At 46.2% G+C, this 14,845-nt stretch overlaps 1 protein-coding gene across 1 annotated transcript in view; it reads left to right on the forward strand.

The window, feature by feature from the left end:
• Positions 1 to 14,845, forward strand: part of LOC121572757 (lamin-A) — a 31,637-nt gene that overhangs the window by 11,550 nt on the left and 5,242 nt on the right. Inside the window, exons 5-7 of the mRNA XM_041884779.2 lie at positions 6,689 to 6,859; positions 7,107 to 7,232; positions 12,337 to 12,557. Of these exons, the coding sequence (XP_041740713.2) occupies positions 6,689 to 6,859; positions 7,107 to 7,232; positions 12,337 to 12,557 (518 nt within the window). The remainder of the gene's footprint in view (positions 1 to 6,688; positions 6,860 to 7,106; positions 7,233 to 12,336; positions 12,558 to 14,845) is intronic.

The following is a 14,845-nucleotide window of genomic DNA, read 5'->3' on the forward strand; positions in this document are numbered from 1 at the left end:
TTATCTGTCGGAGAGAAAGTGCGCAGGTTGGAGGGACTTATTGATTCCGGAGCGGCTGCCAGCTTTCTGGATATGGGTCTTGCTGAGGAGTTGGGAGTTCAACTTATCCCAATTCAACCTCCCCTGAGAGTCAACGCGCTAGACGGTGAGCCCATGGGCACTGGGTTCATTACGCACCGTACCGGGGAAATCAAGTTACAAGTGGGCTCCCTGCACCATGAGAACATAATTCTGTTCGTCATCTCCGCCCCACGGGAGCCGCTAGTCCTTGGCCACCCCTGGCTCGTTACCCATGATCCGGTCATCTCCTGGAAATCTGGCGATATCACGGCTTGGAGTGAGGTATGTAGGGCTGAGTGCCTCATTTTACCTTGCAAAACGTCTACTGTGGAGGATGCGAAGGGTGCGGTGTCTACTGTTGTTCCTACAGAGTACCAGGATTACGCGCAGGTGTTCTCCAAGGAGAGGGCTTCCGTGCTACCACCGCATCGGGCCTGGGATTGTGCAATTGATCTGCTATCCAGGGCTACCCCTCCTCGCGGACGAATCTACTGTGACGTCACGAGAGGCTACACAGCTTTCAACGGGATTGCTCAAGTAGTGCAAGGAGACAAGGTTCAAACAAAACAAGGATTTTATTATAGGTCTTGGGAAATTAACGAAAATATAACAAAATTCTGTTCTCTTGTGGCTCTTTAAGGGTTAACAGTTCAGGGATGTCTCTTCCACATCCAAAATCATAATTCTCACTCGCTCAGATAACTTTTCCCCAGCCTTACTGTAGTCCACGTTGCAGCTAGTGGCCAACCCAGCAAAAAGTCCTTCCAAATGTCTCTCACGTATTTCCACAGGTGCATATATCCAAAGGTGAGTATTTCCCAAAGGTAAGTATCTCCAAATCCTCATATTCCTCATGGAAGTGGACGTGCAGCACTCTTGTCCTCCAGAGAGCCCAGGTTGGAGACTGTGTTTCTTCACAACCCACACACTCACCCTCAGTGTGTCTCTTCCCTTCAACAAACCTTCAGCTCATCAGCTCCTGATTTGTTTCAGCTGCGTGGGAAGCTTGGCCATAGAGGGGTGGAGTTCCCGACCATACCAGCAGATGGAGCCATAGCTGTCTGGGTTTGCAGCCATCTCAGGGGGATGTAACGTCCCTCCAGGACACAGCCTCTCGTGACATCACACTACCCTTTGTCTCAGCCGGAACAGGAATCTATGAGCCAGTATATTGATGAGGCACTTCAGCAAGGGGCCATTCGCCCATCTACGTCTCCCGCCGCATCCAGTTTTTTCTTTGTTAAGAAAAAGGATGGCAGACTTCGTCCTTGCATAGACTATCGAGGTTTGAACGATATCACCATAAAAAATCGTTACCCCCTTCCTTTGATTCCAGCGGCCCTCGAGCAGGTGGGGCAAGCCTCCATCTACAGTAAACTGGACCTCAGGAGTGCGTACAATCTGGTGCGCATTAGAGAGGGGGATGAATGGAAGACCGCCTTCATCACCCATCGAGGACATTATGAATATTGTGTTATGCCCTATGGACTTACTAACGCGCCCTCTGTGTTCCAGGCGTTCATGAATGACATTTTTAGGGACTTGATTGATCGTTTCGTCATAGTGTACATCGATGACATCCTAATCTACTCTAACTCTCTGAGTGAACATGTGTCCCATGTACGACAGGTTCTGGACCGACTCCGCCAACACTCTCTGTTCGTGAAGGCCGAGAAGAGTGAATTCCATGTCACGACGATTTCCTTCCTTGGGGCCATACTCACTCCCGACGGGGTAAGACTGGATGAATCCAAGGTACAAGCTGTACGAGACTGGCCTCAACCCCAGATGGTGAAAGAGCTTTTGAGATTCTTGGGGTTTCCCAATTACTATAGACGGTTCGTGCGTAATTTCAGCACCACCGCATCTCCCCTGTCGGCGATGACCAGCCACAAGGGGCGTGGTCTGAAATGGACGGAGGGGGCAGTGCAGGCTTTTGAGACATTGAAACAACGATTTACCACCGTTCCCATTTTGTGTCAGCCGGATCCTACGTTGCCGTTCATCGTGGAGGTGGACGCCTCGGAGGTTGGAGTTGGAGCCGTGCTATCCCAGCGCCAAGGTGAGCCGCCCAAATCACGACCCTGTGCTTTTTTTTTCTAAGAAGCTGAATCCGGCCCGAGCAGAACTACGACGTGGGAAATCGTGAATTGCTGGCGGTGAAGTTAGCACTGGAGGAGTGGAGACATTGGCTGGAGGGAGCAGCTCATCCGTTCCAAGTGCTCACGGACCACCGCAATCTGGAGTATCTTCACAGTGCTAAACGACTGAACTCCCGACGGGCAAGGTGGTCTTTGTTCTTCAACCGTTTCCAATTCACTGTCTCTTATATTCCCGGGTCCAAGAATTGTAAGGCGGACGCGCTTTCCCGACGGTTCGAGCGCGCTGACAGACCGGTTGAACCAGAACCTATCATCCCCATGAGTTGCCGTGCTGGCCCTGTGAGGTGGGCTATCGATGACACGATTCAGGAGAGCCTACAAGCGGAACCAGCCCCTCCAGAAACCCCGGTGTCGAAGGTGTTTGTACCAGCTTCGCTTCGACCTCAACTGATGGAATGGTGCCACACGTCGCTAGGATCTGGTCATCCCGGAATCACTCGAACTACTCGACTCATCAGTCGAAAATACTGGTGGGATTCCCTCACAGATGACGTCCGAGACTACGTATTATCCTGCCCAGTTTGTGCTCAGTCCAAGGCGCATCGAGCACTACCGGAGGGCAAGCTGATGCCATTGCCAACTCCTCAACGACCCTGGTCGCACATCGCGATGGACTTTGTTACCGACCTACCAGAATCAGAGGGCCATACTGTAATTCTCGTGGTCATCGATCGATTCTCAAAGATGTGTCGGTTAGTACCCATGACCCGTTTACCTAACGCCACTCAGATGGCGGAGACTATGTTTAACCAGGTGTTCCGGCAGTTTGGTGTTCCAGAGGATATTGTTTCCGACCGGGGACCCCAGTTCGTATCCCGGGTTTGGAAGGCCTTCTGCGAACGCTTGGGTATCTCGGTGAGCCTCACCTCCGGATATCATCCCCAGGCCAATGGGCAGACCGAACGGCTCAACCAGGAAATTGGGAAGTATCTACGGCAACAATGTTCGCGGCAGCCGCAAGAGTGGAGCCGATTCCTTCCTTGGGCAGAGTATGCTCAGAACTCACTCATTCACACCTCCCTACGCCTAACGCCCTTTCAGTGTGTTCTAGGATATCAACCACCCCTGTTCCCGTGGGATACCGCACCCGGGATGGTACCGGCGGTGGACGAGTGGTTCCGTCGGAGTGCGCAGGTCTGGGAGAACGGCCCATCAACATCTCAGTCAAGCCTCACAGCAGCAAAGACCTATGCCGACCGACGCCGGAGACCTACTCCCACTTATCAAACCGGACAACGAGTGTGGCTGTCTACCCGAGACCTGCGGTTCCGACGGAGCTGCAAGAAGCTCCAACCCAGGTACATTGGTCCTTTCAAAGTTCAGAGACGATTAACCCTGTCACCTACCGTCTGTTACTCCCTCGACACTACAGGATAAACCCCTACGTTCCACGTCTCCCTGCTGAAACCTGTTCATTATAGCCCGATGTATCCACCAATCGCTCAACAACCTACTACACCACCTTTGGAGGATGAACAGGACACCACCTATACAGTCCACGAGATACTGGAGTCAAGACGGAGACGAGGGGGCATCGAATATCTCGTGGACTGGGAGGGATATGGACCGGAGGAACGGTCCTGGGTTCCTGCTAAGGACATACTAGACCCCGCTCTCAAGGCCACTTTCCACGCTGAACACCCAGATCATCCCGGACCCCGACCCAGAGGAAGACCACCCGGTAGAGGTAGAAGGCCGTCAGGAGCCGGCCCTGTGGAGGGGGATACCGTAAGGGATCGGGGGTTGGCTGGGTCTAGACAGAGTCTGACACTTCCCCGATCTACAGAGAGGGGGAGTCATCAGACTCGATCTTGTTCACCTGAGTTCTGAGCACACCTGTCCATAATTAGGGTAGGATATAAGGTGTGCTCAGAGGTTCAGTCGGTGCGAGGTATTGTTCCTTTGTGACTTGCTAAGCGTTTTGTTCCGAGAGAGAGTTTGTTGTTTTGATTACCCGTGTATCCGACCTGTGCCTTGCTGTTTGACTCCCCGTATTGCTTAATCCTCTGCTTGTCTGCCCCAGTGATTACCGTTCTCTGATCCTGTGCCTGTGACCATGACTACGACTAAGCCCGTTCCTTTGGTACCTCTGCCTGTCTATGCCTGGCCCGGTTTTGACCACAGCCCGCCCGACCACGATTAAGCTATTCCCTTGTCTGTACTCTAATAAAGCATCGCTATTCTGCGATTGGATCTTACCACTCTGTCCGAGTATTCATTACACTAACTAGCCCCAGAGATAGGCTATCCGATGTCAAACCAACTTTTCCACTGTTGTATATCAGCCGGCTAAAGCTAATTGGCTAAATTAAAAGCTTACCATTCGTGCATATATTATGACAACATTTGGTGAAGTTTTAATTTGTTTTGGTCTTCGGCAAGTATTCTTTCCGGCTGCTCGTGCACACATTTCTCTTGATGCAAGTCGAAGTCTACTCCCCTTTGTCAGTGATTGGTAAACAGTACTACTCCGAGTAGGAGTGGGAACATGAAGTGTTTGTTGTCATTCAACGAGAGATGACTAGTTTTCGTGCACATTTTTATCACTTGAGAAATACTGCACCAAACACCTTAGCTAGATGTTCTTTACTATTCGGCTATCAGATTTGCAACCAATGCTCCTTATAGGACACATCACTGCACTCTATACTCCTCTGTAAACTGGTCATCTCTGTATACCCGTCGCAAGACTCACTGGTTGATGCTTATTTATAAAACCCTCTTAGGCCTCATTCCCCCCTATCTGAGATACCTACTACAGCCCTCATCCTCCACATACAACACCCGTTCTGACAGTCTCATTCTGTTAAAGGTCCCCAAAGCACACACATCCCTGGGTCGCTCCTCTTATCAGTTCAATGCAGCTAGCGACTGGAACGAGCTGCAAAAAACACTCAAACTGAACAGTTTTATCTCAATCTCTTCATTCAAAGACTCAATCATGGACACTCTTACTGACACTTGTGGCTGCTTCGCGTGATGTATTGTTGTCTCTACCTTCTTGCCCTTTGTGCTGTTGTCTGTGCCCAACAATGTTTGTACCATGTTTTGTGCTGCTACCATGTTGTGCTGCTGCCATGTTGTGTTGCTCCCGTGTTGTTGTCATGTGTTGCTGCCATGCTGTGTTGTTGCCTTAGGCCTCTCTTTATGTAGTGTTGTGGTGTCTCTCTTGTCGTGATGTGTGTTTTGTCATATATTTTAAAAAATTATCCCAGCCCCCGTCCCCGCAGGAGGCCTTTTGGTAGGCAATCATTGTAAATAAGAATTTGTTCTTAACTGACTTGCCTTGTTAAATAAAGGTTAAATAAAGGTTAAATAAAATAAATTAATAGACTAGACTGGGCGAGTGCGTCCGCATGTTGATTTTGTCCTCCACACCAGACATGATCAGGACACGCAGGTTGAAATATCAAAATGAACTCTGAACCAACTATATTAGTTTGGGGACAGGTCGAAACACACTCATTGACATTTAGCTAGCTAGCTTGCTGTTGCTAGCTAATTTGTCCTGGGATATAAACATTGGGTTGTTATTTTACCTGAAATGCACAAGGTCCTTTTTTTCTGGATCTTTGTAGAATTCTGACCCATTTTGCGTCACACAAAATCGTGTGTTCTCTACTACGAAAATGAATCCACGGATAAAAGGGGAAAACTAGTTTTTTTTTCTAGTAATCTCTCCTCCTTCAGTCTTAGTCTTCTTCTTCTTCTTCTTCTTCTTCTTCTGTGAACTTTATATGGCGGTTGGCAACTAACTTTAAATTGCATTACCATCACCAGCTGGACTGGAGTGTGGACCTCAGCTCATCTTTCAATCACCCACATGGGTATATGCTCTTAAAAACCAATGAGGAGATGGGAGAGGCAGGACTTGCAGCGCATCAAAAATAGAACCAAGTTCTATTTTAGCGCCTGGCTACGCAGACACTTGTTGACGCACGCGAGCAGTTTGGATGAAATTATTGAATAACGTGTATGTGTACATTTATTTTGCGACGCTCGCACACGCAACGCGGGCTGTGTGGTCAGCATGTTAGACCTCAAAATAAATGACAGATGTCTTTATTTATTTATTGAATATTTTGTGGAAGTGTTTCTGGCTATGTTGTTGCTACAGTAGCTCAAGAGGGACAAACAACAGTAATATTGTCGCTTTTTTCTTGTTATTCAAGCGAAGGACTTTAGGGAGTATGCGAGCACAGGTGTTTGTTTTGCCTAGCCAAGTTCTGCTAGAAGCAAACCAAACCTATGTATGCAGATGCCTTTACTGTGTACTGTTTTGGCAGAGTGAATGTACAAACTCTTGCCAGGTGTGACACCCACATAACCCTCCCCCCAGTCATGAACTAAAATACACCTTCAATAGAGACTCTCCATTGAGAATTATTTTGAATCCAGGAACAGGCTTAATCTGAGTCGGGGAAACCAGTCCTTAAGATTTCGTTTTGTTGGTAAATCTCTTACAGGAGCTGAGAGAAACGAAGCGACGCCACGAGTCTTGCATGATGGAGCTGGGTAACGGAAAACAGGAGGACTTTGAGAGCAGGCTGGCCGAGGCCCTAATGGAGATGCGTTCCCAGCACGAGCTACAGATCAAGATGTATAAGGATGACATAGAGAAAACCTATACATCTAAGGTAGCCCATCCATCAGATTTTGAGGTTGAGAAAGATCGTTTCATGATGTGCAATGTGCCTACTAGTAGTATATTCAGAAAGCTGTAGGACAACATGCATGCTACCGGTTGAGAGATTTGAGCACAAGTGATTGATTGAAGTACATTTCATCAGCATAGTTAAGGGATGAATAGCATCAGTTCAGCCCACCACTGATTCTGGTCCCCATGCTCCCAAGGACTGATGCCCTATTGTTGTTCTCTGCCAGTTGGAGAACGCCCGTCAGTCTGCTGACAGGAGCAGCCACCTGGTGGGGGCAGCCCATGAGGAGCTGCAGCAGACCAGAGTACGCATCGAGTCTATGTCTGCCCAACTCAGCCAGCTGCAGAAACAGGTACAGTATTTGTGCAGGTTTGTTGTAGATCTTTTCAACTGTCAAAACAATAACAGTTACATACGCACGCACAACCAAAATATTCCACAGTTAATTTTGGTTACCCAGAAGTATAATTATCTTGCGAAAGTTTGTCATTTCCTGTTATACTTCTGGAGGGAATGCCGTTAAGAATTGTGATTGCCTTTGTGCAAAGGAAGGAAGCCAAGTCTCCTCCATCGCAAACGGAAACTCTCGGCCAAACCCCTCCCTTTCGCTAAATTCACCCGTGTTTATCATCGCCAAAAGCACATTTTTGTTAGTGGAAACGTTTATCATCCGCACACAGGCTTAAAAATCATTGCACTAGTTAATTTTCTGTATATTTTCTGTTTGCTCTGGTGTTTAATTTGGCTAGCACACTAAATAACATCACAGAGCTAGCGTGATGTGAAGGTAGAAAAATATCAGCTTACCTTGTCAGCCAGCTAGCTAGATAAATTAATTTATCTTACGACATCCAACAAAGTAACTATGTAGCTAGTATATACACTACCAGTCAAAAGTTTGGACACACCTTCTCATTCAAGGGGTTTTCTTAATTTTTACTATTTTTTACATTGTAGAATAGTAGTGAAGAAATCCACACTATGAAATAACACATATGGAATCATGTAGTAACCAAAAAATATATTTTATATTTGAGATTCTTCAAAGTAGCCACCCTTTGCCTTGATGACAGCTTTGCACACGCATTCTCTCAACCAGCTTCATGAGGTAGTCACCTGGAATGCATTTCAATTAACAGGTGTGCCTTCTTAAAAGTTAATTTGTGGAATTTCTTTCCTTCTTAATGCGTTTGAGCCAAGCAGTTGTGTTGTGACAAGGTAGGGGGGTATACAGAAGATAGCCCTATTTGGTAAAAGACCAAGTCCATATTATGGCAAGAACAGCTCAAATAAGCAAAGAGAAACAACAGTCCATCATTACTTTAAGACATCAGTCAATACGGAAAATCTTTGAAGAACTTTGAAAGTTTCTTCAATTGCAGTCGCAAAAACCTTCAAGTGCTATGATGAAACTGGCTCTCATGAGGACTGCCACAGGAATGGAAGACCCAGAGTTACCATCCTCAGAAATTGCAGCCCAAATAAATGCTTCACAGGGTTCAAGTAACAGACACATCTCAACATCAACTGTTCAGAGGAGACTGTGTGAATCAGGTCTTCATGGTCGAATTGCTGCAAAGAAACCACTACTAAAGGACACCAATAAGAAGAAGAGACTTGCTTGGGCCAAGAAACACAAGCAATGGACATTAGACCGGTGGAAATGTGTCCTTTGCTCTGCAGTCCAAATTTGAGATTTTTGGTTCCAACCGCCATGGCTTTGTGAGACGCGGTGTGGGTGAACGGATGATCTCCGCATGTGTATTTCCCACCGTAAAGCATGGAGGAGGATGTGTTATGGTGTGGGGGTGCTTTGCTGGTGACACAATTACCCGACCTCAACCCAATTGAGATGGTTTGGGATGAGTTGGACCGCAGAGTGAAGGAAAAGCAGCCAACAAGTGCTCAGCATATGTGGGAACTCTAACGGACCCCCTGCAACTGGACAGACATTTTATGAGACTCCTGTTTCCACGAATCAAGAACAAACATAATACGAACAAAATCAAATGACACTTGAAGTTAGCATGCCAACCACTGGAGAAGGAGGACAGTGAGTGTAGCAGAATGAAGCAAATCCTTACGCTTATGGTATTAAAATATAGGTAAATTCATGATAGACAGGAGGAGACACTACTTCAAGTCTTAGGGGGATGACATCACATCACATTGGCTACTAGAACTCACCTCTGCTCCAGTCACACCCCTTTCACCTCCTCCTATGCCGCCGACAGTATAACATAGCCACCGACTGTGTGATCTGAGTCAATGTAGCAGAATTAAACAGGGGCGCAACTTTGGAAGTGGGGGGACATATTATTATTATTTTATTTTTTATTCAGTTGGATAAACACTCCAAACAGCCTACCCGACCGCTCGGAGGCGTCCACATGGCCCTAAAGCACACCGTTGCCTTGTTTTGAATCACATTCCAATGATAAAACTGGGGGGCACAAAAATACTATTTCAGAATGTGGGGGCGATATGTCCCCAGTGAAAGATGCGCCACTGGAATTAAATACCCACAAAATGAAATCTGTGGATGCTAGTTTGACTCAGTTCACACAGTCTGCTCTGCTGACTGCTGAGGTTGATGCGGAGAAGGATGAAGTCAGTGAGTGTAGCAGAGGGGTGAGTGTGTTGCACATTAGCTAGTTGACAGGTGCTAGGCTATTTCTCAATTCATCCTTCCTCGATTCCTCTCCTCCTCAAAACCCATTGGAGAAGGTCAGAAGGGTAGGGACCTTGTACCTTCTCCTCCAATACAGTTGCAATACAATAAAGGTGAGGAAATGGGATGTGAGGAATCAAGGAAAGACGAAGTGAGACAAAGCCCTTGTAGCCATCGTGTGGTGATGTAATAATAATAATAAATAATATGCCATTTAGCAGACGCTTTTATCCAAAGCGACTTACAGTCATGCGTGCATACATTTTTGTGTATGGGTGGTCCCGGGGATTGAACCCACTACCTTGGCGTTACAAGCGCCGTGCTCTACCAGCTGAGCTACAGAGGACCACCAGATGTCACCCACCCTTAGACCTAAAGTACTGTTATCCTAGCCCAACTAGGGTAATGGATGCTGCTTTGTGGGTATGAAGTGGTGTTGTGGACAGGGGTTGCATCCCAGATCAGCCATACAGGGATTGTTACACCCACACCAATGATCAAGGACATCAGCTGCAAATCTATGCAATAACATCAGACAAAATGAGAGTGAGTGACAATCAAATGAAATAGACAAACAGGGAATGTTAAATGACCATAAAATACACTATACTAAATTCAAAGAATCAACACTTTATTTCATATCATACAAAGAACAGCTATGTAAATGGTTAGTGGGTTTAGACATCCATCTTACTCCAAAAAAGAGATAACTGAATAGTTAAATGAATAGTGTCTAATACAAATAATAAGCAGAATGTCATAATACAAGTAATAAACAGAATGTCAGGTGTTAGGGCTGGGCTGCCATACATTTATTTGGAAAATTTCCTCTCACAAGCTCTACAAGCCAGAATGTTGAATAAAATTATATTTTAACATACTTTACCGGTTGTCCATGCGGTTGGTCCTTTTGTGTAATTACATCAACTTTTCAAAGCGCTGGTAGTGCTTTCAGATTATTTCTATCACCTGATGCATGCGCAGAAGATGAAAATACATGCATGAGACGCATGCCTACTTGTAGAGCTCGTGCACGTGTTTACATGGTTCTGCGCATGTTTCAGGTGATAGAAATCTGAAAGCACTTGCAAGGCTTTGAAAAGTTGATGTAATTACAGTGGGGGAAAAAAGTATTTAGTCAGCCACCAATTGTGCAAGTTCTCCCACTTAAAAAGATGAGAGAGGCCTGTAATTTTCATCATAGATACACGTCAACTATGACAGACAAATTGAGAAAAAAAAATCCAGGAAATCACATTGTAGGATTTTTTATGAATTTATTTGCAAATTATGGAGGAAAATAAGTATTTGGTCACCTACAAACAAGCAAGATTTCTGGCTCTCACAGACCTGTAACTTCTTCTTTAAGAGGCTCCTCTGTCCTCCACTCGTTACCTGTATTAATGGCACCTGTTTGAACTTGTTATCAGTATAAAATACACCTGTCCACAACCTCAAACAGTCACACTCCAAACTCCACTATGGCCAAGACCAAAGAGCTGTCAAAGGCTCCACGCAAGATCTCACCCCGTGGGGTCAAAATGATCACAAGAACGGTGAGCAAAAATCCCAGAACCACACGGGGGGACCTAGTGAATGACCTGCAGAGAGCTGGGACCAAAGTAACAAAGCCTATCATCAGTAACACACTACGCCGCCAGGGACTCAAATCCTGCAGTGCAAGACGTGTCCCCCTGCTTAAGCCAGTACATGTCCAGGCCCGTCTGAAGTTTGCTAGAGTGCATTTGGATGATCCAGAAGAGAATGTCATATGGTCAGATGAAACCAAAATATAACATTTTGGTAAAAACTCAACTCGTCGTGTTTGGAGGACAAAGAATGCTGAGTTACATCCAAAGAACACCATACCTACTGTGAAGCATGGGGGTGGAAACATCATGCTTTGGGGTTGTTTTTCTGCAAAGGGACCAGGACGACTGATCCGTGTAAAGGAAAGAATGAATGGGGCCATGTATCATGAGATTTTGAGTGAAAACCTCCTTCCATCAGTTTGGGCATTGAAGATGAAACGTGGCTGGGTCTTTCAGCATGACAATGATCCCAAACACACTGCCCGGGCAACGAAGGAGTGGCTTCGTAAGAAGCATTTCAAGGTCCTGGAGTGGCCTAGCCAGTCTCCAGATCTCAACCCCATAGAAAATCTTTGGAGGGAGTTGAAAGTCTGTGTTGCCCAGCGACAGCCCCAAAACATCACTGCTCTAAAGGAGATCTGCATGGAGGAATGGGCCAAAATACCAGCAACAGTGTGTGAAAACCTTGTGAAGACTTACAGAAAACGTTTGACCTGTGTCATTGCCAACAAAGGGTATATGACAAAGTATTGAGAAACTTTTGTTATTGACCAAATACTTATTTTCCACCATAATGTGCAAATAAATTCATTAAAAATCCTACAATGTGATTTTCTGGAAAAAAAATTCTCATTTTGTCTGTCATATTTGACGTGTACCTATGATGATAATTGCAGGCCTCTCTCATCTTTTTAAGTGGGAGAACTTGCACAATTGGTGGCTGACTAAATACTTTTTTTCCCCACTGTATACTTTCCTGTAGATATATTTTCCATTGTGAAAATATAATTTTATTATATTCTTCAGGCTGCTGCGATGCTTCTTTGGGAAATCTATTAACTATAATATTGAAAAATAGATTAGTTCCCGGTTGCAAGGAGCATCCGACCTTGACCTTGAGAAAACAACTAGACTAAGTTAGCTATAATAAGTAAGTTGTACCCATTTCATAAGAACCTTTCGACCCATTCCAGTTGGCAGCCCGTGAGGCGAAGGTGAGGGACCTGGAGGAGGCGTTGTCTCGTGAGAGGGACACCACGCGCCGTCTGCTGGGGGAGAAGGAGAGAGAGATGGCTGAGATGAGACAGAGGATGCAGCAGCAGCTGGATGAGTATCAGGAGCTGCTGGATGTCAAACTGGCCCTGGACATGGAGATCTGTGCCTACAGGAAGCTACTGGAGGGAGAGGAGCAGAGGTATAATGACGACATAGAAATATGCATTTTATAGTCACATACAATACTTGTTAAATAGGGCAGGGTTAAACCTGTTCTGATAGCTAAGCTAGCTTGCGTTTCGATATTGAATCACTACAAGGCTGTCGGTTAGATCAGTATGGATGCCGTCTTAAATGGCTTGTCACCTCACCACCATGAACCACACACTGGTACTTTTTAGGGTTCTTTAATGAACAGCTGTACGATGTGGTTTTACAAGGAATAGAAAAAGGAACATATTATAGGACACAGTAATATGTCATTATTACTATAAGATGCATACAGTATAAAGGCTTAATCAGATAAGCTTACTACAGTATGCAATGTAAATGTAATGAAATAAGGCTGCACACAGATGTGAATACAATACTGACTTATATGCTGTATGTAATAGGCTTCCATTATATCTAAAATATAATGCAGTATAGGAGAAAATGAATTACAATAGCAGAAAACGATAGTTACCGGAGTGTAACTCCAGTTCTATGAGTGGAGCGGAGCCCCATAGGACTTAAGGCCCTGCCGACCCTCTCTAGTCTCGCTGAAGATAAATATCTCGGGAGGCTGATTGAGGGGAAGCGTCCCCTCTTATAGGGACACCTGTACTCCTATTGGCTGCAGGTGTGTGCATAATTTTGTCTCAGGCTGTTGCTGCCTTAAGGCAGTGGGTAAACCAATAGGAGCAGAGCTCCCCTATGGGGCTCCGCTCCACTCATAGAACTGGAGTTACACTCCGGTAACTATCGTTCTATATCGTGGAGCTCCGCCCCATAGGGGAGCTCTGCTCCTATTGGTTTAAGGCGGAGCGCCACGCTCCAAAATGTACTCCCTGCCGAGCCCAACACTTCCCATCGAAATGAAAAGGTCAGGCCTAGCAATGGCTGTGACCAAGTCCCGCAGTACTGTAACCACTGTATCACAATACATGGTGTCACAATATACTGCGTCATCGGTCCAAATCTCCCCACCTAGTCCAATGGCAACACCAATGTCTAGTGGGCAGATCACCAGAATACGGGCCATACTAATCTGTACTAGCAGATAGATGGTACCTCAATATCCTGTTACAACAATACCGACCACTAATGGAATGAAACAAAGTGTCACTCTACATTGTGTACACGGTAGCCCGCCCCACTCAATCAATGGAACCCCAAAGATTAGTGGGCAGATCCCAGAACATGATTCATACTAATCTGAACAAGCAGATAGATGACGTCACATTCCGTCAAAATTGTCATGACCGGTCTAATAGTACCGTAACCAAGGTTACTACTATTATTCCTCATCATTCCGCCTCAACCCAGTTATTCACTGGTGGGCAGATCAATACATGCCTTCTACTGTACTGAACATGTCAGTCAGGAGTCATGCTATAATATGTCCTTCTATCAGAAGTGGACCTGAAAGAGACCTGTCTCTTCGGTCCTGCATTCCTCTCTCTTAGCTCAAGTCCTCCCCTCAGCCACGCTGAGTACAGACTGAGCCAAAGAGTTAGAAGACATATCCAAGAGATAGAAACTGATAAATGGAGACGGTGATGACCACGACGCCGCTGCCAGATATCCTCTACCCCTGTTCCTCTGAAAAGGGCAGTAGAAGCCGCTACTCCACGAGTGGAGTTGGCTCTTATACCCTGAGGCAATTGTCGCACCGCTGCCTCATAAGCTGTCTCAATGCCTTCGCAAAGCCAATGAGACAGACGCTGTTTTGAAAGTGGTCTACCTAGTGCAGCCGCACCATGACACACAAACAGCTGAGGCGATTACCTAATCGCTGCTGTGCGCTCAACGTAACACACCAAAGCGCGCACTGGGCACAGGCAATGGAGCCTTTCCTCTCTCCTCTCCCCATGGGGAGGGGGAGAAAAAGCCCACAGCTCCACGGTCTGTGATCTATATGAGCTCTTAAAAACCGTCGGCATAAATGCCGGGTTAGGACTTAACACCGCTCTGCTCAAATCGCTATTAATGGCAAGGCAGTCGGGTCTTGTCGAAAGAGCACACAAATCACTGACACGCTTAGCAGTAGTCAAAGAGAGCAACAGTGCCGTCTTCATAGACAGCATCTTGAGGGGTAATTGATTCAATGGCTTGAACAGCGACTCACAGAGCACTTCGAGTACCAAAGCCAAATCCCACTGAGGAAGCGTGGCTCTAGGCATTGGCCTAAGCCGCCGCGTTCCTAATAAGAAACGTTTCACTAGAGGGTGGCTGAAGACAGTGTCTCTGCCAAACCCCTCGTGACAAGCTGAAATCGCCGCTGCA

Source organism: Coregonus clupeaformis, chromosome 8 (assembly GCF_020615455.1).
Source record: "Coregonus clupeaformis isolate EN_2021a chromosome 8, ASM2061545v1, whole genome shotgun sequence".
Lineage (NCBI taxonomy): Eukaryota > Metazoa > Chordata > Actinopteri > Salmoniformes > Salmonidae > Coregonus > Coregonus clupeaformis.